Source organism: Saccopteryx leptura, chromosome 5, assembly GCF_036850995.1.
Source record: "Saccopteryx leptura isolate mSacLep1 chromosome 5, mSacLep1_pri_phased_curated, whole genome shotgun sequence".
In the NCBI taxonomy this organism is placed as follows: Eukaryota; Metazoa; Chordata; class Mammalia; order Chiroptera; family Emballonuridae; genus Saccopteryx; species Saccopteryx leptura.
In genome coordinates, this window is record NC_089507.1 from 71,191,574 (window position 1) to 71,216,675 (window position 25,102).

The 25,102-nt window shown below is 37.7% G+C and overlaps 1 protein-coding gene across 2 annotated transcripts in view; it reads right to left on the minus strand.

Annotated features, from left to right (window-relative positions):
* Window positions 1–8,350: 8,350 nt before the first annotated feature.
* Window positions 8,351–25,102, minus strand: part of GPRIN3 (GPRIN family member 3) — an 83,769-nt gene continuing 67,017 nt past the window's right edge. For both annotated transcript variants that reach the window (XM_066384611.1, XM_066384612.1), the window contains exon 2: window positions 8,351–19,120. In XM_066384611.1, the coding sequence (XP_066240708.1) occupies window positions 16,668–19,019 (2,352 nt within the window). In that variant the 5' untranslated portion in view covers window positions 19,020–19,120 and the 3' untranslated portion in view covers window positions 8,351–16,667. The remainder of the gene's footprint in view (window positions 19,121–25,102) is intronic.

The window sequence follows — 25,102 nt, forward strand, 5'->3', positions numbered from 1 at the left end:
AAAAGCAGTGTACTGTTAAAAATTATTTTGAATCAGATACACTCTCCTCAACTACTGGTTTTAAACATGATTTAGAGGTTTAAGATAAAGGAAGTTCATCTTTTTATATCGTATCTCACCATATATCATCTTCTCACATTTTTATATATACATATTTTATATAATTTATATTATACTGTTGTTTTTTTTCCCAGTGTTCATTCACCCAATACTTTTTTAGGGTATTGTCAGAAGCTTCAAACTATAACATCTCACAATTAATGTGACTAACAAAGTACATTAAAATTTGCCGGTATGGTAAATTTTGGTATGTAAATTATGGTATATGTGACAAATATTTGTGACATCACAATACAAGATAATATAAATACACAGGAGTGCAAATATATACCCTGCCATTCTCTCACTGTGTATTCCTAGTCCCACTCTTTATCTTCTAGATTGAACTCTATAGGGCAGTGTCAGTGCTTCATTTTTTGGGATCATACAGTTATTGGTAATCGTTCCTTTATGGCCCTTTTGACATTGCTGTTCTGTGGTTTACATATCCTGAAACTTCTGTAGTGTAAGAGTTGTGGGTCATTCATATTTTGAATACCTGCATGTCACACATATGCTTGGTACAGGTATTTAACTTATGTCTACAGAATGAAAGAATGGTTCTTTTGATGTCATTTTGCTCAAATCTAGTTTGTATTCTTAGAATAAGGTTCTGTTGACATTGACCTAGAGTAGAAAAAATTCTTCCAGTTATAGGTGGAGCTGGTTATTAGGCCCTGGAAAGTTCCTAGAAGGAGATGTAATCTGCTTCTGTTTTTTATTTTTTGTTTTTTTTAAGTGAGAGAAGGTGAGACAGAGAGACAGACTCCTACATGTCCCGCACCAACTGGGATCCACCCGGCAAGGCCCCTACTGGTGATGTTTTGTCCATCTAGGGCTGTTGCTTGGAAACTGAGCTATTTTTAGCATCTGAGGCCAAGGCTCCACAGAGCCATCCTCAGCTCTAGGGTCAACTGCTCACCAATCCAGCCATGGCTGTGGTAGGGGAAGAGAGAGGGAGGTGAGAAAGAGAGGAGAGGAAGGGGAGAGGGGTGGAGAAGTAGATGGTCACTTCTCCTGTGTGCACTGACTGAGAATCGAACCCAGGACATCTACATGCCAGTGGACACTACCACTAAGCCAGGTTCTGCTTCTGCTTTTTCCAAATTGAGAATTTATCTGCCAAATTATCTGAGTTTAAGCTTATTTCCTACGTACTTCTAATATTTTTCTCAGAAAGTATTAATATACAGTGTTTGTGGCTTTCTTTCCTACTTTATCCACATCAAACACATTGGTGATTCCTGTTCTGTCACAATATAATTCCTGGAAATAAATTTAAAAACCTCAAAATAAAAGGATTACATCATTTATAAATTCATAATTACTTCAAATGTGTTGGTGCATAATTTGGCCCATGTTATTAGGGTTAGTATCTTTAGATGAGCATTTCACCTTCCAGGGAATAAAGAAGTTACTTCTTTCATAGAGAAGGCTACAATGAAAAATTCATACCTTCCAACAATTTATTAATGATTTAAAATATGCCCAAGGCTTGTTCATATATTTTATGAGTTACTTTCATAAAGTTCATAAAAATTTAATTAATTATTAAAACACTGTAGGGGTAGAAAACAATCTCATTTGCAATGAAACAAAAAATTACTTTGAGTCAATCTGTACAACTGTACTTCAGATTGAACAGAAAATAATGACATCACAAACACAGATTATATTTTTCCTTTTTTATAGAAAAGGACAACCAATATTATGTAGTTTCAGTAAGTAGTCCCTTACTTCTCTGCAGTTTTCGCGTAAAATTGTTATTATGAATATGAGATTTGCATAGAGTATAAATGAATATTTTAATATTTTCACCTGTTTATTCCTTTTATTTTTCCCATTATACATGCATTTTAGAGACAATCTACTTGAATAAACTTCATTTTTTCCTTATTTTTATATTTCACCTTTGATTTGGGAAAAATCATTTATTAGTGATGCACCAAATAATACTCTAATAGCCTGAGTTAATAAAATTTTGTATGGGTTAGTAGAAGAATAAGCTAGGTCACACTGAGAAAATCATTAAGTTTTATTGAAGTAGTATCTGCCCCACTGATAATCTCTATTTTGTTAGCATTTTTTGTACAGTAAGGCAGCCTCAGTGAACTTGTTAGGTAAGTAGGTGGCAGCAGGCTTGAGTGGGTTTGAATCATGGTGCCACCACTAATTAGCTATATGCATTGTAGTTTTCATGTGTTAAATGGGCAGGATACTAATAATACATTCTAGGGTTATTGTGAAGAGTAATAATATATACTGCTTACAAAAATTAGGAGATATTTCCAAATGAATATGAAGTGATAAAAAAAGCATTTGATTTTTTTTATTAAACAAGTACATCAGAAAAGCAAACAAGTCAAAGAAAGTTGTTTAATTGTGCAAATGAGATACAAAATCAACTTTTATTTCATTGGTGAAAATGCACTATACAAAAGGCTGAAAGTACAGGAGTATCTGCATGTTCCCTGATCCCCTAATTTTGTGAGCAGTATATATGAGAAAGTAAGAATAATGACTAGTGTGTACTAAACATTCACTATATTTTTGCTATTATTATTAATATAATAGTTTGGGGAAAATGCTAATGTATAATCATTCACACATAAATTTAATTGTGAGCAAATGACAAATAATACCAAATGTCCTATTTTGTATATGGAGAAATTGAGGCATAATTTCATTATTTATCCTAAGGACCCTGAGATAAGCACTATACCTGAAGATACCTTAACAACATAGTGCCTATTTCACACCAAAAGGTTTCTCCTTTACTGAAAATGACACTATCATATAGTAAAGAAAAATGTATATGCATTTTATCTATAGGATTTACACCAAAAAATCATTTTCAGATTGTACGCAGTATTATCCCTAATGGTTGGTGAGAATAATAAACTAATAATACTGGAAGGTAAAGGGGCATAGCTGGAAGAGCCAGCAAAATATCTCCCCAAAGTCTATGCTTTATCATTTAAAGATGCGGAACTTGTCTTTTGACTCTATCAGTAAAATTCTTGTAGAAACAGTTGGTATTTTTAAACTTGGTAGTCGAGAACTTTATAAAAAGATGATATATATATATATATATGAGTAGGTAGGCTCTAGGGCAGTTACAAAGTAGCAGTTACAGGTGCTGTACCATGAGCCTATGGCAGGTTGGGGTGAAGCGACCACTCTGAAGCCTGAGGAGGCAAGGAAAGGGGTGACCAGGACCCAGCCTAATGGAGAGGGTCCAGCTTTGCTGAGTATGACACAGCCAACACCAGGTCCCCAACTGGGGGGATCTAGAAATAAATGCCCCACACTTACTCTCCTCCTTGTCTTTCATTTCCACCAGCACCTCTGATAAACTGAAAGCAGTGGGTAGCAGCCTGGCAAGGGAGCCTGTGAACTTGTCTACACAAGTCAGTGTCTAAGGGTGCAGGGCAGGATGAGGAAGAGTGGACAGACAAGAGCAAATGGAAGAGGTCCAGCACGGGTACATAAATTTATGTTTGCTTCAATGTTAAAGTGACTTAAGTACCTACCATCACGACCTACATTAACACTGCCATCAATTGTTTCAGGAAAATTGAGTACCTCAGGATGGAAGGGTTCCTATGTCCTGGTTTGGACAGTATAGAAATAAACAAGTCCTTGACTGCAAAATTGATCTTTGGCGACTTCAAATCCCTAAATGAATGCTGTATTAGTTTTCCATTGCCATTGTAGTTTTCTATTGCTGTGTAACAAGTTACCAGAAACTTAGCAACTTAAAACAGCACCAATTAATCTTGCAATTCCTGTGGGTCAGAAGTATGGGCCTAGTGTGTCTGGATTCTCTTCTCTGGGTCTTGAGTTGCTAAAAAAAAAAAAAAAAAGGTGTTGGTGAGGGCTGCAGTTCTCACCTGAAGTTTAGGGCTCCTTTTCCAAGCTGACTTGGTGTTGACAGAAGTCATTTCCCTGAGGTTTCAGGGCTGAGTTGCTGTTTTTCTCCTAGCTGTCAGCTAGAGCTTTCTCTCAGCGGCTAGAAGGTGTGTGCCGTTCCGGCCAGGTAGCCTCTATTTGCAGTTCACAACATGCATGCTTGTTTTTTTTTTCCAAGCTGGCTGGAGCGTGTCTCTCAGACTTCTTCCTGGACCAGCTGGAGAAAATTAGCTGTTGAAAGGCTCACATGATTAGGTCTGGCCCATGCAGATAATCTATTTTGACTATATTAACTGATTCGGGACCTGAAGAGCTACATCTGCAAAATCACCTCACAGCAGCGGTCGATTGAATAACTGGTGGCAGGTGTGTGTACATCAGGGCCCGGGCATCTTGAAGGCCGTCCATCCTAGAATTTTGCTATCGCAGTGGACCTGAATATGCCAAACTAGAGTCAACTGGGACTCTCTCTTCACAACCTGTGGAAGGCGAGATGTTCTGACCGCTAAAACTCAAGGTAACTAACTGCCAAAGCCCCCAGAGGCAAAACAGGTAGCATGGCTCAGTCTCATGAACTCCCAATATTTTCTGTCCGCACAAAACCTTATGTCAGGTGGCAAGGTCATTATTAGTAACTGTCTATTTCAGTCTGGGGTGCTTCCCCCTGGATTCAGCAGGCACAGTTCATTCAAAATTGCAAAAGCAGTCTCATTATTTCAAATGTTAAATGCCCAGTCTCATATAATAATCATTAGTCAATTCTTTACAATTGAAAGTTCTCTCTTGTCACAAAGACCCACATGGATAGAGGAGTTAGTATTTATCCAGATTTATAAAATGTTTAGTAAATGGAAGAAAAAAGCAAAATGCCAGCTTTTTTTTTTTTTTACAATGAGATTTGATTTGGATTGTTTCTTTCTATTTCTTAGAGATTCTATCTCTGCCAATCTGGTTGAAGGTTAAGGAGAAAGAGAAACAAAGAGAATCTGAAAATTTTATACAGGCAGGTATTTACATCTAATCTGCTCTCCTGAGCATGTGTGCAGGTGTTTGCGTGCACGCGCACGCACGCACGCACACACACACACTCACACACACTCTCACTCCTTTGCCCTCTCACATAAATCCATCACCAGGAATCTCTAATGGGGATTTCCAACTTCCAGATGTCTCTCTCTTTTTTAATTCTTACTTTATGTTCATGTATGTGCCCTGACCGGGGATCAAACCGGCAATCTCTGTGCTTCAGGCTGATGCTCTAACCAACTGAGCTACCCAGCCAGGGCTGCAGATCTCTTAATGTAGCTAAACTTCTCTTCCAGGTCTTGGACATAAAGCTTCTAACTCAGCCCCCTCATAAGTCTGAAAGGTATTCTCTAACAGCATTCAGCTGCAGGGGAGAGAGATTTGTGACTGGGTTGAGAATATTTTCATATGTATATGATGCTGGCTTATGCAGTTTGACAAGTGTCTGTTGTGTTGTTCATCCTTTTGTCACTTACTTGTAGGTGTGTGTGATGCCGGTGGCCGCTGTCGTGGCCAGTTAGGTTCACACTGGATTCAGGCAGATGGTAGAAAACCTGTGATGCTGGAAAGGGTTGGACCATTCCTTTTAATCAAGTCTCACAATGGCAGATGAGCAGACAGGCAGGGGAAACCGCCTCTCAGGCAAACCGCAAAAGAGCCCCTCATAGTGGTGGGCAGGTAATCTGCGCATCCACAATCTCCCATCTCTCATCTCTCTCGAGCGCAAGCACCCATAGCCTTACATAGGCCATACACACGTGCCTCTGCCACGTGCTCACGCACTAATCAAGCAAAGTGCTTGCAGCTGGTAACCTGCGAGCAAGCCTAACACAATTTACCCCACAGTGTTCTTTCTAGTTTTCTAGATTCTAATATTTTGTAAGTTATGACTTCATTTGCATATGGAATCTTTTACCATAGCTAAATTTTTGTGTAAAGTTACCAGTTGTTTCTCTCTTTCTTCCTTTTTTGTACTGGTAATATTTTATTAGCATTTAACTATATATTTTTTAAATTATATTTGTGTGACAAAGTTAAACATAATAAAAAAAACTTAAATTCTTGAAGACCTGACAACTCTAAATACTTGAATGTATTATCCTCATGGTTTAAACAAAAAGGGAAATGCAAAGTCACAATTTAGGTATCTTATTGTCATATTTAAAACCTTTCTTAGTATTTACCAAGATTTATAAAAGGTTTGCTAAATGGAAGAAAATGGCAGAATACCAGTCTGTTTATAATAGAGCAATCAAGTTCAAGCAAATAAGAAAGCAAAACTCAGGAGTAGGAGAAGGAACTAACATTTGTTTTGCCTGTCATTCAATTGCAATTTTACAAAATGTGTATTGTTATCTGCAATTTAGAGATGAATGCAGTGAGCCTCAAAAACATTAAATGAATTGGCCAAGGAACTTAGCTTTAAAGTTAAAATTTGAATTCAGGGTTCTTTGGTTCTAAGTCTGAATATTTACCAGTATATCTCTGAACATCCAATTCATATGTCTTAAGTACTGCTTTAGCTCTGAAAAAAATGACCGAAAACCAGTTTGGATTTATATATAATACCTGCCAAGGGTGAAACATATGTGAAAGTGCCCAGCAGAATGACTGGCACATAGTCATTATTCTTTGTATTGACTCAGGGCTAAAAAGAATGTGGATAACAAGCAAATAATTTCCACCCCTTTTAGGAATCTTATCTTGTTTTTACACACCTGTAATATCTTTGACAATGACATTCTGCTTAGATTTTTTTTTTTAAATTTGAAGAGCAGGTCAAGGTTCCTGTGAGGTTTGATTGAGAGGTGTCAAGTGGGAATAGAAAATGATGTAGGAAATATCTCTGAGGTGCTGACGCTACCACCAGAAATCTCTTCAGGCACTTTCAGTTTCCATCCTGACAATCTGAATTTTGACTATGCTACTCCTCTGTTATATATTTAGAAAAACTGGCTGCAGAACATTTAGATCATTCTAAGCATCTAAAGGTTTTAGAACTCTGTAATTCAGGTCACTAACACTCGTGGATGGTGTTGAGGAAAATTAAAGAATGTTGTATTCTTGAGTTCATTAGGATGTATGGTAGTCTGAAAGTGATCTATAGGATGTACAAAAGGCAGACTCTTCACAAGAAACAAGAAGTGTTTTGAGTTCACAATAAGTCCAGTGAAGTACAGTTATGCCAAGAAGACTGCTCTTGTGTTTACTACTCAATATAAAAGATGTGGATAAGTGAGAACAGTTGGCTGGGAACGGCATCTAATATGGAAAACACCTGCCAGTGGAACATAAACAGCTTCCGGCGTAACACAAACAACCTTAGCCCCCTTGATGATGACTCTTGCATGATCTAACCTCTCCATGAATAGCAGTTATACCTTTGAAAGCCTATGAGGTTTAATTTTATCAAGAATGAATTTCTAGGTATATGAGTTAGATAACGGCAGCCCAAGGGCAACATTGTAGTCTGAAATGGTGTGTGTTTATACACACACAGTAGTTGAGAAAGAATATGGCCTTTGGAAGTTTTGAAACAACCACTGTTGAAAGTTCACGTAAAATTCACTAAATTATTTTTTTTGAGATTTGGTGTTCATAAATCTTGTACCCTTCCTTCTCTACAGTTCCTTGACGAGTTGAAGTCAGACTCCAGGAGGCAAAGAGGGATCCAATTACAGTGTTAGTTTTATTATTGGTTAAGCTAGATTGGAAGGCCTAGTTCTGTTTTCTATCTTTTAGAACCTAGACTACAGTATCCCAACTTGACCCAGGAGTAAGCAGAGAAGCTGGAACAGCACACCCCTGAATGTTCTGAGAAAGAGGTAGGTATGCCCAGACAGGAGACAATATAAGCTTGAATACAGGTGGTCCATGCCACCACAGAGTAGACGCTCCCCGTACCCTCACCCCTTCCCGTATTTCCATGCATGCCAGGCTTTCATCCGTCTCACCACCAAGAACAAAAGAATGCACATGCGCATGTGCGCGCGTGCGCGCACACACACACACTGCGGTGTCATCAAGAACAGGAAAAACCACTGAATGCTTCTGATGACCTGCAGGTATTATTGACTCTATGGAAATTCTACTTTTACTGTAAATACTTCCAGTTCCACTGTAGATTCCTAGCAGAAGTGTGTCTCACCAAAAATCAACTGATTCTAAACATCTAGAGCTAAAAGAACAATTTCAACAGCAGTGGCAAAAACAATAATAACAACAAAATTGTACATTTTGATCTATATTAAGTTTATTATGGAAAATGAAATGCAAAAAAAGTATTTGAATTTTTTTCAAGGATAAACTAAGTCATCAGTTAAATTTCATTCATTCATTCATTCAAAAATTAAACCCAAAATGAAGGTGGAAGTGTATATAATTCCAAAGTCTTGATCTAGTCTTATGTAAATCATAAAATTTCATCTTTTTTTTTTCTAGGAAATAAAATTTAATTAGTAGGTCAATTTCTACAGGATGGGGACTTCCTTGAATAAACCATTTAATGATCTTTGTATGTAGACATTGTGAAGACATAATTTTATTTTCTATTATCGATACATTCATAAAGGAATTTCATTTTGATATTACTATTTCTTCAGTGATTTACCTTATACTACACTTTGTCTTTCTCAGTGGACTATTTACAAACATCAATGATTCTTACATTGACAGCTAAATTTTTTGGGGGTGGCATTTAAATTAATACACATTTTCCAAAATAATTACAAAAATTTATCTTGTAAGCAACAGTAAATATTGACAAACATCAAAATTTCAGGTATGCTGCTTTTATAAACAAGTATACAAGTATGCTTTTAGTGGTTAAAAAACACAGCCAGCTATAGTTACAACTGTAGTGTTCTTATGGTTGGTTAATGTTTTATTTTTATCTAATATATAAAGATCACACATTTTTTTCTCCAAAACACAAATAGGTATTAAATTGTATCATTAACTTTCTATTGAGAAGGATTATATTTGCATTTTGCCATACAGAATTCTCTATCAATGGGAAATTCTGGTATTTCCATTCATATCTTCAACCTAATATCCAGCCAAGATGAGTTTTGGTGTCAAGGAATTGGAGTCAAATCATATTAGGTTTTAGGAATCAGATCAGACTTTTTGATTATAATAGTGTATTTCTTTTCAGAAGAAATGAGAGGAACTCAAACTATATCAGTTCACAGATTGGAATTGTGGTAACTTGAAATATGTTGTCCACATTAGCTGGCTGATGACTCTAATCTTGTTATCAAATCCACATAGTATCACCTGTTATCAGTAATAATAATTTATTTTAGTCCATCTTAAGGAACTCACAATTGCTCATTTTCGAACGTACTACCAACATTATCTATGATTAAAACATTTTTTTATTCGACTTCTTTGGTGTTGTTAAACTTTGTTTTGCTGATCTCATTTTTCACTGCATGTGATCATAAATTCCTGAAATCTAGGGATATCTAAAAAAAGTGTGGCTTTGATCAGCCTGGGCAAATAAACACACTAGTAAATGTACAAATAGAGTTTATAAAACATAATTGGTTTCCCCCAGTGTTTGTCATTTTCAGATATAATATCAGGTGCTTAAAGAAAGAACATTCAACCCTCAAACCTGCTCAGGTACATCCTGGGCCTCAGTAAGATGCTAACTAGATTTCCATAGCCCAGTGGAGCTTCCCTGATTTCCAAACCTGCTATCAGAGAGTAGCACAATGTAATGGAGAGCACTGGACCTCATACTAGTATATGTAAAACAGAACAGTAATACAAAATTGCAGTTTTCAATTAGTTGTTTTGTGATTTCCTTAAATGTACCAGTATGAATAAAATGTATTTGTGTGCATATATATGTGGGTAAGCTATTTACAGAATGTTATGTACACATTTTTTTTATGTTTAGAAAATGAAAGCACACATTGATTAGCCCTTTTGAGGCTTTTGTACAACTGTTTCTTCTTCCTGCTTTCCTGTAGCTGCTTTGAGGATTTAGATAATTCATAAGAGGTATGTATACAATAACACCCATAGTATGTACATCCTAGTCACACGTTTAATACAGAGAGGATGTGTGAGAAATGTAAATCATCCCAGTGGTCAAAGAACTGACCTTACCTGTGACTAATGGCATGGTTAATTAGCCCTGGCATATTTAGTAACATGCCAATGTACTGATTACTATATTCATCCTGTTTGATAATTATGTTATCTACTCTTGAAGATGATTAAAAAAAGCCAACAGCTTTTCTGAACTTCAAAAATAAAAGAACTTTTACTGAATACACAGGTATACTTTTGTTGGCTTTACTCACTTTCATAGATGTGCCTACCTTATGACAGAACTTGGCCTTAAAATGGGATACAGAATATTATTTTTTTTCTACACATCAAAATAGAAAACCAACCACTCCAGACTATACACACTTATAGAATGTATTGACATACCACACCTCCTACAGTATTATGCACAACATATTGTTTACAACACATTAGTACAGCAGAGATAAATACATTTAGAAACTTAGTAATTATTAATACATTTCTTTCTTAAGTTTTCAGGCCTCATTGACCTTTCTTGACCTCAGTATAGGTATCTCAAGATGCCCTTAAAACAAGAATTAGTCTTTCCTCTCCTATAGGGAGGGATTCAGGAGTATGACTATAATATTGCAATCTCCTGATTTACCAAGCATCATTTTAAGACACGATGGAAAACATTATGAAAAATAACTTATTCAAAGACACAGTTAAAATAAATGCTAAGGAATCTAATCTAAAATTATTAAAAGATACTGATAAAGCTGGGCAAGCTCCTTTTACTCATTCAATATAGTTTGATCTATACATAGTATTTGCATGATATTAAAAGCAATGATACAAACTAGAAAAAAATTATGTAACTGCTTAAAAGTTTTTCTAAAGAACAATTTTATTTTTAAAGTAACAAAGAGTAATGCTAGCAGCAATGTCAAAAAGCAAGCTATAATTTTCACCCCAGAAATAAGTGGATGACATTCCCACATCTTAAGAAATGAAAAAAAAAAGAAGTTAACTTTTCCCTCCCATTTAATTCTCTTGAACACACTTAAATCACCGGGGTAACCTCTCATCATAATTATCAGCATGCTGGTTGATCATCAGTACCTTTTTCTGAAGTGCAAATTATGTGACTTTTATGCCTATTGTTTTGCAGTCAGTGGATTTTGAACTTGAACCCAAGAAGATACTTGACAAAGAATATTTAGGAATGCCATCTGGAACATCATTTTTGTTTCTGTTAGGCATTTCTGAGGCCCCTTTGACACGAGTACTCACGTTTTGGTTATTTTATATTTGGGAACCCATTTTTCATAGCTAAGGTTGGTAATCCTCCAGGCAGAGTTAACTGAATTGTTTTTCTACATGCAAGTATCCAGGAAGAGTAATTATCATATGTTCAACTTCTCCATTTCAGTAGTTTCTGGTTGGAGCTGTCTTGAGTTTTAAGCTAGCAAGACTTTTTGACTCCTTTCTTCTCTTGGCTGTTAACCATATCCCTAATAATGCTCACTATTGCTGCACCTCTTTATGAAACTCACAAATAAGCTTTCCCAGAAAGGAGAAATGATGCTTTTACTTATTTTATCCGTGGGTTATAGTCAGTCTTCATGGGCAGACCATAACTATACAATGGTGTGCCCCAAATAGATGCACTTGCTGGTATAAATGCCTCTTTTTTGGCACATTATTGCTTGGCTTTGATTTCATATTCAACAGTCTTTATTCTCATAATTATTATCTGAAATATCTGGGACTTAAAAAAGAAAAAAGAAAACACCAAACTTGTAAATAACATCTTGTTGTACCATTCTGGCCCCCACAGTCATTTCAGGAAGGCCCATAGTTATTTAAATGTTCTTTAAAATTATCATCACCTTGATTACCTAAGAACCAATAGTAATTTTTAAGGATACTTTGTTATTTCTATCTTCACATATATACAGATGTACTGGGTTTACTTAGAGAGGTTATTTGGTTGTGGCAAGTGAGTAGGTTAGCTGGTCAGTGTTCACAGTTAAAAGGAGTTGTAATGACCTCTGGCAGATGTCACTGATTACTCATAACAGAATTTTTCCACCTTTTTCTGCTTCATTTATGTCCTTGGTCATTAGTTGCAAATCAAGTTTGATTTCTGTAGCCAAGGATGATTTTTTCCCCCAAGACTAGGATAAAGTTTATGGAAATCTGTTTCAATATTTACAAGACTATTTTTTCCCCTTTTGCAAAAATGACTAAAATTTTGTAGACATCCTTAAGCCCATGTGTTTGCACAGATGACATTTATAATTACTCAGCCAGTTGCGGAATTTCCGTAAGAAGGTTGGACAGGAGATTCAGCATATCACATGCTTTTTGCCAAGTGACAGCAGATGACCAACACTTGGAGAGACTCAACCAAAAGGGCCACAAACAAGGAACATTGCTCACAGAAAAAAATACTCCGATATGAATATAAAATAGTAAACACTGAAGCAAACGTGGATAAGACTTATTTACTGTATAGACAAAACAGGTGTGGAGACAAGATGGTCATCTCATTTATCCAAATACTGCTGAGTTCACTGTGTTACTATCACAAAGGGAAATTCACAGCCTCATTTCTCAAACGCCATTTAGGACAAAGCAGGAGAGAGTAAACAGCATCATCTCTATGGCAGCACTGTAGATAATAGTAAATCAGACAGGTACAGACCTACAGAAGGCTACAAGTACCCAGTCTTCAGTAAAACACATATACATATATGCAAACCTTATTCTACTGCATTGTTTTTCTTTATACTGATTCTTAAAAAGTAGACAAGGGATTTGGTGAGTTATACGGTACTAGAAGTGGACAAATCTTTTAACACTTGCACAATATGTTGGAAGAAGAGAAGACTATTTCTCACATTTAGGCAGTAGAACAGTACAGAGCAGATACAGCAAAGGTCAAACAATTTACATTCCTAGCATACTCATATATATCCGCTGTAAACAAATTTAAAGTCACATCATAGTATATTCTTCACGTGGTATATACAGGTATTCCCAGAATGATAGGAACTCCTTTTCAGCTTTCTATTTTAAGACAGCAAGATGAATCCTATTAAGGATATAGTTCCAAAATTCAAGCTATAGGGTGTATGTTACACATGCATATTCAGTCCAATTTACTTAAATTCTGATATTTAACCTATAGCATGGAGAACATTACTTTCCAAAATAATGAGTATCAGACAATTCTAAAGATTAAAAAAATATAAAAAATTAAATAATATTCAATATGGCTGAACTTTTCAAAGTACTAAATCATACTCATATATTTTATATATATTTCATTTTAGATGCAAACAAAAAGGTTTTTGGTTAACTTTGACTTAACAATATATTCAACTTATGCCACTGATCCAAAATACACAGTGGCTAATTAGGATCTTATTGTATGTAAAGTAATTGTTCTGTGCATTAAAACCAATAATCAAGAAAGTCATAATTAGAAAATTACTAAAGATAAACATATGACAGCTGAAGAGATGATGATAATGTCTTGTCATCATAAAAATAGAAAAATCAATATTTAAATTAAAAATTCTAGTATTCACTGGGTAAGCTGGATAGCATCTTAACATTTTTAAATGTTTCATTATCTTCCAGACACTGTGTTCTAACTCATCTCCCTTGTACTACTGGGTCAAGAAATATTTTCTATTTATTTAATTAATAAATAAAAATTCTTCTTCATTTATTTCAACAACTAAAATGCATTAAGAAGGACCGAAACATAACCAAAAGAAATTAAGGACAAAAACAAACAACTTTCAACCTAAGGGATAGTCGAACAAGTTCAAAGAGTCTGACGTAAAAATTGTTTTGCAACTACATTTGTTGGGTGAACCTAAGGAGTCATGAGTGATGTACTAAATGTCTATGCTGTGTCACAGATCAAAGAGAAAGGCAAATTTTCAAATCAAGGTTTTATTGTAAGAGGTACTTAGGGTATCATAATGTAAAAACGTGGTTGTCTTGAGCAGGCTCTTATCTTATTTATCCATTTGATGATCTGTTTCCGTTCCTGTTTTTAAAAGCTGTTCCTTCTGTAAGATTCAATAAGCAACAAAACAAGAAAGCTTTTGTAATATGTGGTGACAATCTCTACAGTATGGCAAAAGTAAAGATAAAAAACAAAAAATTAAAGATTAAGAATGTTAGTTCTAGCACCAATGAAAACCAGCTCAAGCTACTCCCTTAAACATTGTTTTAATATGAGGCACAACAACACCAAATTTAGTTTTAATTAATTTAATATGCAACAAATGCCTACTTCTCTTTGAGGCCTCTGCCTCATTTAACTATTTATAAATCATGTGGTTACTCCAAACTCATGAAAATAGATATTATTACCAGATGCTGAATTCTTCCTTTTTGCGTATTTTAATGCAGGAACAGCCTGTTCTAGCCACTTTGCAGCAGAGGATTACCTGGGGCCCACCCAGCTGGAGTGGGTACTGTTGACATCTGCCACTATGTACACAGGGTGTTCTCTGTGTATACACAACATGTATGCCAACGTGTGACAGCCAGCCAGTGAGCGAGAGACAGAAGCAGGATTACATCCTGGAAAAGGCATCTCCAACAGAAGTGAAATGAACATGATTACAAATGAATATTTAAGGCCAAAAGAGAGTTTTAGACCAAAACTCTAATCCTTAATAATAATTTTAATTGCTAATTTGATGGTAATTTCTACTTTAGACAGCACTTTTAATAGAAGCCAATTGGTAAGAATCTGTAAATTGTATCACTAAAAATTCCATTGTAAATTCCAACTACAGTCACTGTTAAGTACCATTCTCAGATTCTGAGAAGGCTGTGACTGTGGTCTACTTAGGCAAGCCTTATACATAGTCTAATTGCTTTGAAAGAAATCAATGGCTATTATTAATTTAGGTTGTTTCCAGTGTAGCTTGTGGTGTTAAAGTTCAGGTGTGATTTCTCCCCATATGTTCAGCATCTGCAAAAAAGAATTAAAAGAAAAAAAAGAAGCCAAAACAGAGATTTGGAGTTCATGCAAAAATGGCATTTATGAGTCGCTGAAGAGAGACTACATGCCTATCTGTCTCATTTAGAGAAATGAGTTTAGAGAAGGTCACTAGTACCTCCCAACATCTAACAATCTGATTTTATAAGTGCAAGGTGGTAAGCAATGATTTGCTACAATGAATCCAGGAGGGGAAGCTTTTCCAGGACCCTAGCTCATTCCCCTCTTCTGTACTACCCCAATTCTCAAGCCACTGCTGGCCATCCTAGCCCACTACCCTGCACAACACTCAGGGCTTCCATGGACAGGGTCCATTTCTGGAGACAGGTGAGGCCTGAGCTCAAACAGGTGCCTATGTTCTCAAGGACCAAAGCTCAGTGTTTTATTGAAGGTCTCTATTTTATTGGGTTTGCAGGGTGAAATATTAAAATTAATAACTTTGCAGAGGTACCTTTTTGCTATAGAGACTTAAGCAATTACATGATATTAGTCTCCATACCAAAGCTGTAAGAAAACTTGTGTTCTATTTGCTGTTGAATGCATTTTTTATTAGAAGCTACTGAACCAAATCAAAAGAAAAACACACACTGTATTTTGTTTGCAGGGGTCTAAATTGAAGATATTGTTTCTGTACTCAGGAAGCTTTCCTTTTCAACACAGAAGGAAGAGTGTGTGTTAACTGGTTATTTATAATTCCTTACCAGAGCTTTTTCAGTAGAATGTTTTTGGAGAACACCTGCATAACATAAAATTTAGTATTATGTTCAGTATTGTGGCTCTTTTCAAGAATTCAGTCACATATATTTTCTAGCATAAGGGCATATGAAATTAATCTTGTCAGAAGTACAGAAAGGCACCCTGCCTTCTGCACTGGGCACTGTGTATATATAAATTCATGTTTTATGGGGGAAGTATTCATATTCAAAGCATAGCTAATTTTCCTAATATAACTTTCTTAAATTTATTAAAGAGTATAACAGGGTTTATAAAAATGATTACCTGTAGATGTTAATTCATATTTGGCCTTTGAACAAGGCAAATTTGTTTCAATTTTTTTTTTTTTTTTTACATTATAGTTCTTATCAGCTACTTAAATTTTGTGTGGTAACAGCATTCTCATAGCAATAGGATTAGAAAGTATAACAGCGGTTTTGCTAATAGTGTTTTTAACACAAAGTAGGGATTTCAGTGGAAATACCACAATATGATAAATTGAGACAGTAACACAAAATGACACATGTAGAATGACAATGCTGGTTCTATAAGCAACAGTATATTTAAAAAAAAAACCCCACAACAAACCAGTGAATCTTACTTCCTCTTAATTAAAGTATTAAACTTTAAGGGAAGCATACTTTTCTCTTGTTCTTTCTTTCAAATTGAAATGATATTTTAATTTGTGGAGCCCCAATCAAAGGACCCAACAATCCTTAACAACAATTTTTTATAGTTCATAGAAATTTTCTTTCTTTGCCTGGTCTCTCAGGGAAAAAACTAAGTAAGCTCTGGCATGGACGACATTTGGGAAGCCTCTAACTGTACACAGTTTTCCCGCCCACGTTCCCGTTCAATCTAAGACGGAGGAAGGGGCTGGCCGGACACAGCAGTTGGGCCGTCGGAAGTTCTGTAGCATGGACTGGAACACGCTGTGCTGCCTTCCTTTGAGCTTTTTATTGGAGGAAGTATCTGAGGAAATGGATCTCCGGGCCTGGCTGCTTTGTGCTTTGATTAATTTCTCATGCTCCCGGATTTGTCTCTGTAAGTGGTTCTGGATGGCGACGCCCAGGGACTCGGGGTCCAGAGAAGCGCCGTACACCTCCCAGGTCATGCCCTGCTCGTCCCACACCACGTCCCTGACGCGCTTGGACTGCTTCAGCTGCAGCTTGGAGTCGGCGCCCAGGTGCTTCTTCTTCTCCCCCGGGGTGAGCCCCACCTGCGCGGCGGCCGCCGTCACGTTTAACTTCTGCTCCCTGAGGAACTCGCTGACGCGGCTTCCCCGCCGTGGGCTGGCCTTGACGGAGCGGGAAGGGGTCCTCTTGCCCGACCCCGGACTGGAGTCGCCCATGGGCTCGGACGGCAGGCTCAGGCTGGCGGCTGTCTTGGTCTGTCTGCTCTCTTCCACGACGCCCTCCTGGCTGTTTCTGACTGGGGAGGGGAGGGGGCTGGCAGCTGACCCTGTGCCTCCACTTTCTTGAGATTTAGGATTGAGCAGTATGGTTTTTGGCTCTGCCCTCGCCCTCCCATCGAGGCTATCCGTGCCCCCCGATCTTTGTTCTTTTATTATCTGAGGAGACGCAGGTTTCTTCTCCCTTATATCTCCTTTATTAGTGGGATCCACGCTCCTAAGCTGGTCAGTTTTGCTGACAGGGCCACAGGAATCCCAGGGTGTGCAATCTGGGTCTGTTCTATGGCCATTTGCGGTTTTCTTTGCAAGCTCAGAGTGCTTGGTTTCAAGTTTCCCAGATCCCTGACTCGTTTCACCTTGACTTCCCACACTGATAGAAATCTGGTCAATGAGGCTAGCTTTCAGGGAACTAGAATTAGTACCTGAAAGCTTTTTAGAGGTGGGCTCCACCCTTGCTGGGGTCATTCCTGCTGACCTCCCATCTTCTGTACATGTATCCTGAGCATTACTAGATGTCACATAGATTGATGAGGTATTGAGGACCTCAACTGGTAGGCTCACCAATTTAGTATCCTCTTGGAAAGCTGTGGAAACAGCTGCAGCTGCCTGGATGTGCACCTCTGTCATGATGCCAGGGCACTGCCCCGACTTCTGGGGGGCTACGGTGTTGTTGACTGACAGCTCCAACGTGTGGCTCCCACTGCCATGGCAGATGACACACAGCTGCTCTTGTTCCAGTGGCTCGGGAGCAGGGGTTTCCTTTAAGAATGCAGCGAGGATGCTGGGGCTAGTGGAGACGGATCTGCTCTCGACACTCGCCACCGCCTGCACCTCAGCGTCTTGCTGAGCCCTGTTGGGAACGTCCTGAATCTTATTCTCAGCCTGGTTGGTCATTGTACTTGCTTCTTTGAACCTTGACACTGGATGCTGTGCTTGCAACAGCGTCTTCTCCGGATCTGGAGGAAACGCCAGACCTTTGCCAGTGAGGTGGGATGGTTGAGGTGCCACAGAACTCACGGCCTGAGTGTCTGAGGTGGCGGCAGAGAGCCGTGTGTTCCCTGAACGTCCATCTTCTCGTGCAGGAGATTCGCAGGACCTCGTTTTGGAGTCAGAAATGGTTCCCTGCTTTTCCCTGTCAGGGCTGCCTACAGGAGAGGAGGCATGACTGAACACCCTGGCTGCTGGATTTGCAGTTTGCACCATTCCCTGGATTATTTCTGGAGAAGGGAAATCACAGGACGCTTGATCTTTGCTGCTGCTGTAAGTGCCTCCCATAGGACAGCTTGACTTCTCAGGTTGCTCTCCATCTGAGGTTCTCTGTGATTTCCCCAGGGTATCTTCAGATCCTGAAGAGGTGCTGGCATGGGGCTGGTCGCCAGGGATGGCCTGGTGGGTGTGCTGACTGGTTGGCATCATCAGTGTTGTGTGTATAAGATTCTGAACTGCTGTGGAACACGGGGCCGGTGCTATGGGCATGCAGTTTCCTGGCTGCTGGGTATTGCCAGGGGAGTTGAGTGTGGGGGATGCTTTTCCCACCTCATTGAAGATGCCAGGGGAAGACATGTCTGGCTGGGTGGTCTCATGCTCGCAGGCCTGCATCAGGGCCTCGGAAGCTGCCCTGGGGCTGAGGTCTGGTTCTGTGGGATTGCCCGAAAGGCCATTGGTGTTCTCACACGGGAGGGCTGGTCGAGGATGAGGTGAGGCAGCTTGTACCTCTCCTAGGTCCTCTTCTTTTCCAGAAGCTGTGATCAGGGAAGTTTTAGCTGATCTTAGAGGGTCAGGTACAGTCCCCATGGAATTTCTCTTCAGGAAAACCTCAGAGCTCTCCCCTGAGCAGGGCTCCCACTGGGAAGCAGTTGTAGCTCAGAGCGAAGACACAGTCAGGGATGATGCCTCTGCGAAATCAAGGAAACAACCATCAATAAATACAGTACAGCATTTAAGGACTGAAAATACACCCGTCATTTGTGTAAGATCTTATAAGTACTTTGAAGTTCTTCCTAAATCTGTTTGTATAAAAATATATAGTTCTTGGAAAGTAAGATTTTGAAAAAAATATTTTAAGTGTACCGGTATTATTTTGATGTATATTAGTTTCTTTTAGCGTCTCACTGCTGTCTAGCAAACAGGTTTGTAATGTATCTACCTAGCATTTGATAACTACCTTAAGAGTTATTTGTGTAATCTGATTTACAAGATGTCAGAAAATCCTGTAAAGCTACTGTGATCAAATCAGTCTATTTCACAGACATATGAAATAGAATATCTAGAAATAGATCCATATAAAAGTGAGGATTTAATATATAACAAGACAGGCATTCCAATATAGAAGCAAAAGGATGGATTACTTAATATAACAGACTGGCAAACTGGTTATTCATCTGGAAGAAAAGGAAACTAAGCTTTTATCTTACACCAATTCCAAAAATAAATCCTAGGTGAAGTTAGATGGATTAAAACATGAAATAAAATTTAAAAAGATAAATAAATAAACAAACATCCTGTAAGAGACTCCAGGAACCATAAATATAATCTAGGGACATGGAGGGTAAGCTTCCTTTGGAAAGGCAAAAAATATAGAAACTATAAGAAAAATATAAACGTTAAGTGTCTAAATAAAATTCAAAATTTTGCATGGCAGAAAATACCATACAAATACAACAGATTTGAAAAATAGATGTTTGCAACTCTAGAAGACTGGCAAAAATATCTATAATACAGCAGAAGCTCTCTTAAAGATTTACAAGGAGACAGAATAGCTTACTGCAGAATAGATAAAGAATATGAAAATGCAATCTGCAAGGTAGGAAATTCAACAACCAGCAAGCTTATGAAAAGATGATCAAATTCATTTGTAGTCAAAGAAATACAAAAATGTAACAATTAGATTTTACTTGACACTAATTGCTCTTGGAAAAACTTTTAAAAAGTTACAACACTATCGTCGTCTGGGGAGACCTAGCTAAAGAAAGTATTTTTACTAATTGTAGGTATAAATGTGTTTTATTACACCTTTCTTAGGGAAGCAGTTTGGTTTTTTAAACTAAAAATACATAACCTTGACCCAATGATCCCAACAGAAACAAAATGCCAGCATACATATATTTAGGTACAAGTAAGTTTATTGAAATACTGTTTGTAGAGGTAAAAAACTGCAAGCAAACTGGTCTCCATGAATGGGGGAATGGTAGAAAAAATCATGCCATATATCATATGTAGAGCATTATGCAACCACAAAAAGAAACAATTAATTAGGCTGTAACTTGTCACTTGAGAGAGATTTCCTCAGGGTATAGCTGAATGAGGAAAGCAAGGTATAGAAGAGTACACAGATTTTTCTTCTTGAAAAGCAATGACCTAAAATACTACATATGCATGTGCTGCGTGTGTACAGATGTGTTTGTATATGATTATATAAATTCTAAAAACATTTTGAAGAAGACATATTAGATGTTAAATGGAGGAAGTGTGATGAGCCGGAAACCAGGGAAGAGAGATGGAGGTACCCACAGGTGGGAAAATACTAAATTTAAAAATATATACCTAAGAATTTATTTGTGTGCCTTTATGTATAAACATTGTGTTTTAGAAAGGATAACCAGGTGATGTGAGTAAAGCAATGGCTCAGAAATTAGTGGGCGACTATAGTTTGGTATCACGTCTATTTCTCATAGACTCTGGGACCTCATGTGAACCACCTAATCTTTCCCGACCCTTAATTAACTCATTGGCAAAATAAATTATATGATTTCAAAGGACCCTTCTTGTTCCCAAATTCAAAGATCTTACGTATTTGCATGTGACGAATACTAGCACAATCTTAGCTCAGGCTATAAAGTGTCAAAATAAGGCAAAGGCAAATTTGGTTGGGCCCAGATTTTGAATATATGTAATTTTATCTGTTGGTTTAAAGTTATTTGGCTGATCCACAATCATATGGGATCTAACAGTGAATCCAACTTCTCCCTTAAGTCAGCCTTTTTTTGTAACTTCATTATTAATGATAGTGGGTTGAATATTTCCCCATCTTTGGTTTTGACTACTTTCTGCTCATTCAGATCACTTCCCCAGGTTTACATTCCATTTTCTCCTTACTGGAAGTCTCTGTTGCATTCACTTGCTGTTCTCCAAGCCCATCTTTCCCTCTCCCTCTTTCGTATCTGCCTTTATTATACTTTTCCTTCCACTCTCTGCCCTCCTCATCCTAAAAAAGCTTATTCATTCTTCATGGTCCCGCTTACACACCATTTCCTTTCTGAAGGCCTCTAAAGCCTTCAAGTCATAAAGTCTCTCCCTCGTTTAGAAATCCTATAGCTACGGTCATCAGTGTCCTTTGTAGTTTGCTTTTTATGAAGTTTTTGTACTATTGTTACTTGTATAAATGCCTCTTTTACCCAAAAGTACTTCAAGCTCCAGGAGGGAAGGAGACAAGCTTATTGATTCTTATCTGTTCACAGGACACAGAGCAGAATCTTATGCATAAAAAGGCATTAACTGATCCCCCATTTCCATCCAAAATGGCCACTATTAATATGCTACCAAACTTCAAGATAAGAAGAAATTTAAACCTATGGCGTAAGATATGAATGAAAACACAATACAAAAAGAGTTCTGTGTCTGGAAGAAAATAGTTGCATCTTCTTTATTAAACTATATGTACCTGTAATCTAGGTTTAGGCAATTAAAAACAAGTACATTGGACATCTGAAGGTCTCAGAAAGCCAAGAATACAGAATGCCTCCTACGTCCTATGCCTAGAGCCAAGAAACCTGGTTTGCCAAGAGGATTATAAATTTTAAATAGCTCAAAGTTCAGCAACTGAAAGTTGAAAGACTTAGAAAAAGATGGACTTCATAAAACTCTCAGTCTCTGTGTTTAATTCCATTTCCCAGATAGCTAATTGTACTAATTTAACTTTGAAAGGGTGTTTGCCTTTGTTTGCTTTGTTAATAGAGGTTAAATTATCTATCAATTGAAGAATCAAGAAGAACCAAGATTGCTTGGCTAACACCTGTAATTAAAATTTATCTTGCTTTAGGCCCTGGTCAAGGTGGTTCAGTGGATACAGCATCCACTGTACACAACAGAGGTGGTGGGTTCGACCCCAATCAGACATGTAGGAGCAGAGATCAAAGAGTGCACAACTAAATAAAACAACTAAGTGAGAAAACAGCCAGTTGATGCTTCTCTCTCTCTCTCTCTCTCTCTTTTTCTCTCTCTCTCTCCTCCTTCCCCTTTTTCAAATCAATGGAATTTTTTTTTTAAATCTCTTGATTTATAAGTAGATGGGAAGTCAACACAACTTGCTGTCGCCGAATCTCCATGTACCAGATGAGACTGCCTAAGTTCTGAAACAATCTTCCCTCACAACCTTGTACTGCTTTGCCCCATACCCTGAACATTTTCCCCTCCCCTCCCCAACAAATAGCGGAAACCTTTAGTCTCCAAAAGGTCAGACACATAAGACATTTAAAAGGTATAATTACTTGGTAGTTTAGAGTGAGAATATGTTTTAAAGTCAACCAGATTAAAAAAAAATTCAACCAGAGTCCATTATCAGATTTAACCTCTAAAAATTTAGAGGCTGCAAACAGGTGGTCCACATACTGACTGAATCCCTTCTGCAGGGGTGTGTGTGTGTGTGTGTGTGCGCACGCGCGTGTCCTGAATGGTTTTCTCTTCCCTTCCTTCTTCTTTTCTTCCCCTTTCTTTTCTTTCTTTGTCCTTTTTTAATTGAAAAGATGTTTCTTAAAAATCCAGGTATCTCTTTTGCATCTGTTTAAAAACTTGGAAGGTATGCATTTCCAGAAAGCAACACTAGATGGCGCGCATAAGGGCTGTTTTGCTCAATGGCAGGGACTCTCCTCACCTGCTCTGTTTCACTCCTTCACATTACTTATCTGGGCTGCTGAGTTTGAAAGCTTTGCTCAAAAAGCACTGACAGGTATGAAACCCCAACCTAATTTTTAGTCCTCTGAAGGCTATTTGGCACTGCGTTTCTGAACATGGAAGCAGGGCCAGAATCCCTGGCTTACAGTATCCATTCTACTCCCTAACTCTAGCTTTATGTATTTGGGCAAACAAACTCTCAGAGGCTTAGTTTAATCTACAAATCGAGGATAATAGTAATAGAATTGCCTCACTGGGATGTTGTAAAGAACAGATCTAACGTTTAGAACAAATAATGTCTTGGCATATATTAAGCACCCTGAAGTGTTAGCCTCTTAATAAACCTCACTATAAAAGCATGATCTGTGTTAAAGGAAAAACTATTCTGACACTTGTTAAAATGGTTAGGAGGACTTTAGTTAGGACTATTGTGATAGGTGTCAAGACAATCTCAGGAGGTGAATAAGTTTAGTATTTCATTTTATGGCAGACTATTTTATTTAAAACTAACCCTCCATCTTGGCATTTAGGTTATTAAATGTTCACAAGTTTATGTTCTCATAATTGAACTATTGCACTAAGGCACATTTATTGTTTTGGGGATGATAAATTTATTAGATATTTATACTGTTTTGAATACTATATCAAACAGATAGATAAACTCCCAGGTTCATTGCAGCATTACTCACAATTGCCGAGATACAGAAACAACCTAAGTGCCCGTCAACAGATGAATGGGTAAAGAAAATGTGATATATATACGCACAATGGAATATTATTCAGCCATGAGAAAAAAAGAAATCCTGCCATTGGCAACAACATGGGTGGACCTTGAGGACATTATGCAAAGTGAGAGAAATCAAAGACAAATACTGTATAATATCACTTATATGAGGAATCTAAAAAAGTGAAACTCATAAAAACAGTAAATGGTAGTCACAGAAAGATAGGGGTGGGGGAGATAGGAGAGATAATGCTTAAGGGTACAAACTTGCAACAGGCAGTAAATAAGTCCTAGACATCTAATGCACAGTATAGTAAAATTGGACAACAGTATTGTACTATAATCGTCAAACTTGCTAGGAGACTAGAACTTAATTATTCCAACCACTAAAAATGAAATAATAATTATGTGATATTATAGAGGTGCTAATTATCACTACAATAGAAATCATATTTCAATATGTACATGTATCAAATATGTTGTATACCTCAAATTTATACAGTGTTATGTGTCAAACATTTTTCAATTTAACATTATTTTTATTTATTCACTTTTGGAGAGAGAGAGAGAGAGAAGAGAGGAGGAGCAGGAAGCATCAACTCCCATATGTGCCTTGACCAGGCAAGCCCAGGGTTTTGAGCTGGCGACCTCAGCATTCCAGGTCGATGCTTTATCCACTGTGCCACTACAGGTCAGCCTCAAATTAAAAGAAAAGAAAAAAGAAAAAAAAAGACTATCACAGGAAGGAAGAAAAATCAGGCTTAACTCCAAATACAACAAGAACAAATGGGGGGATTTATAACCAAGGAGCAGGTTCGGGGTGGGGGGTCAGTAGATGAAAAAGTACTATGAGGACACATCGATGGTAGGGAAATTCTTGCTAAACCACTTCAATAGGATTCTTGCTGAAGACTGGCTAGGTGATCAACTGTCACCTGGGGGATGGTAAGGGAATTTGATTGGGTACTAAGGATGATCAGACATGGGGTGGGAGGAGTCTCTCTAACTGGCTTGGCAGGAGTCTTGTTACAACTGGACTCTGCAAGGACGGACATGGAAGCCTACGATTATGGCCTGTTGCAGAGGAGAGTCCACAGGAGCCTGGCTAAAGATTTTTTTTTATATCTGCACTAGCAAATAGGAATTTCCTTATAAGATTGGCTGTATAGCATTATGAATTCTTTCTGGATTGGTCACAAAGTGAGTTTGTCTTTAAGTTTAATGGCGACTGGACTCTTGAAAGCAGGTTCCTTTGGTGCTTCTG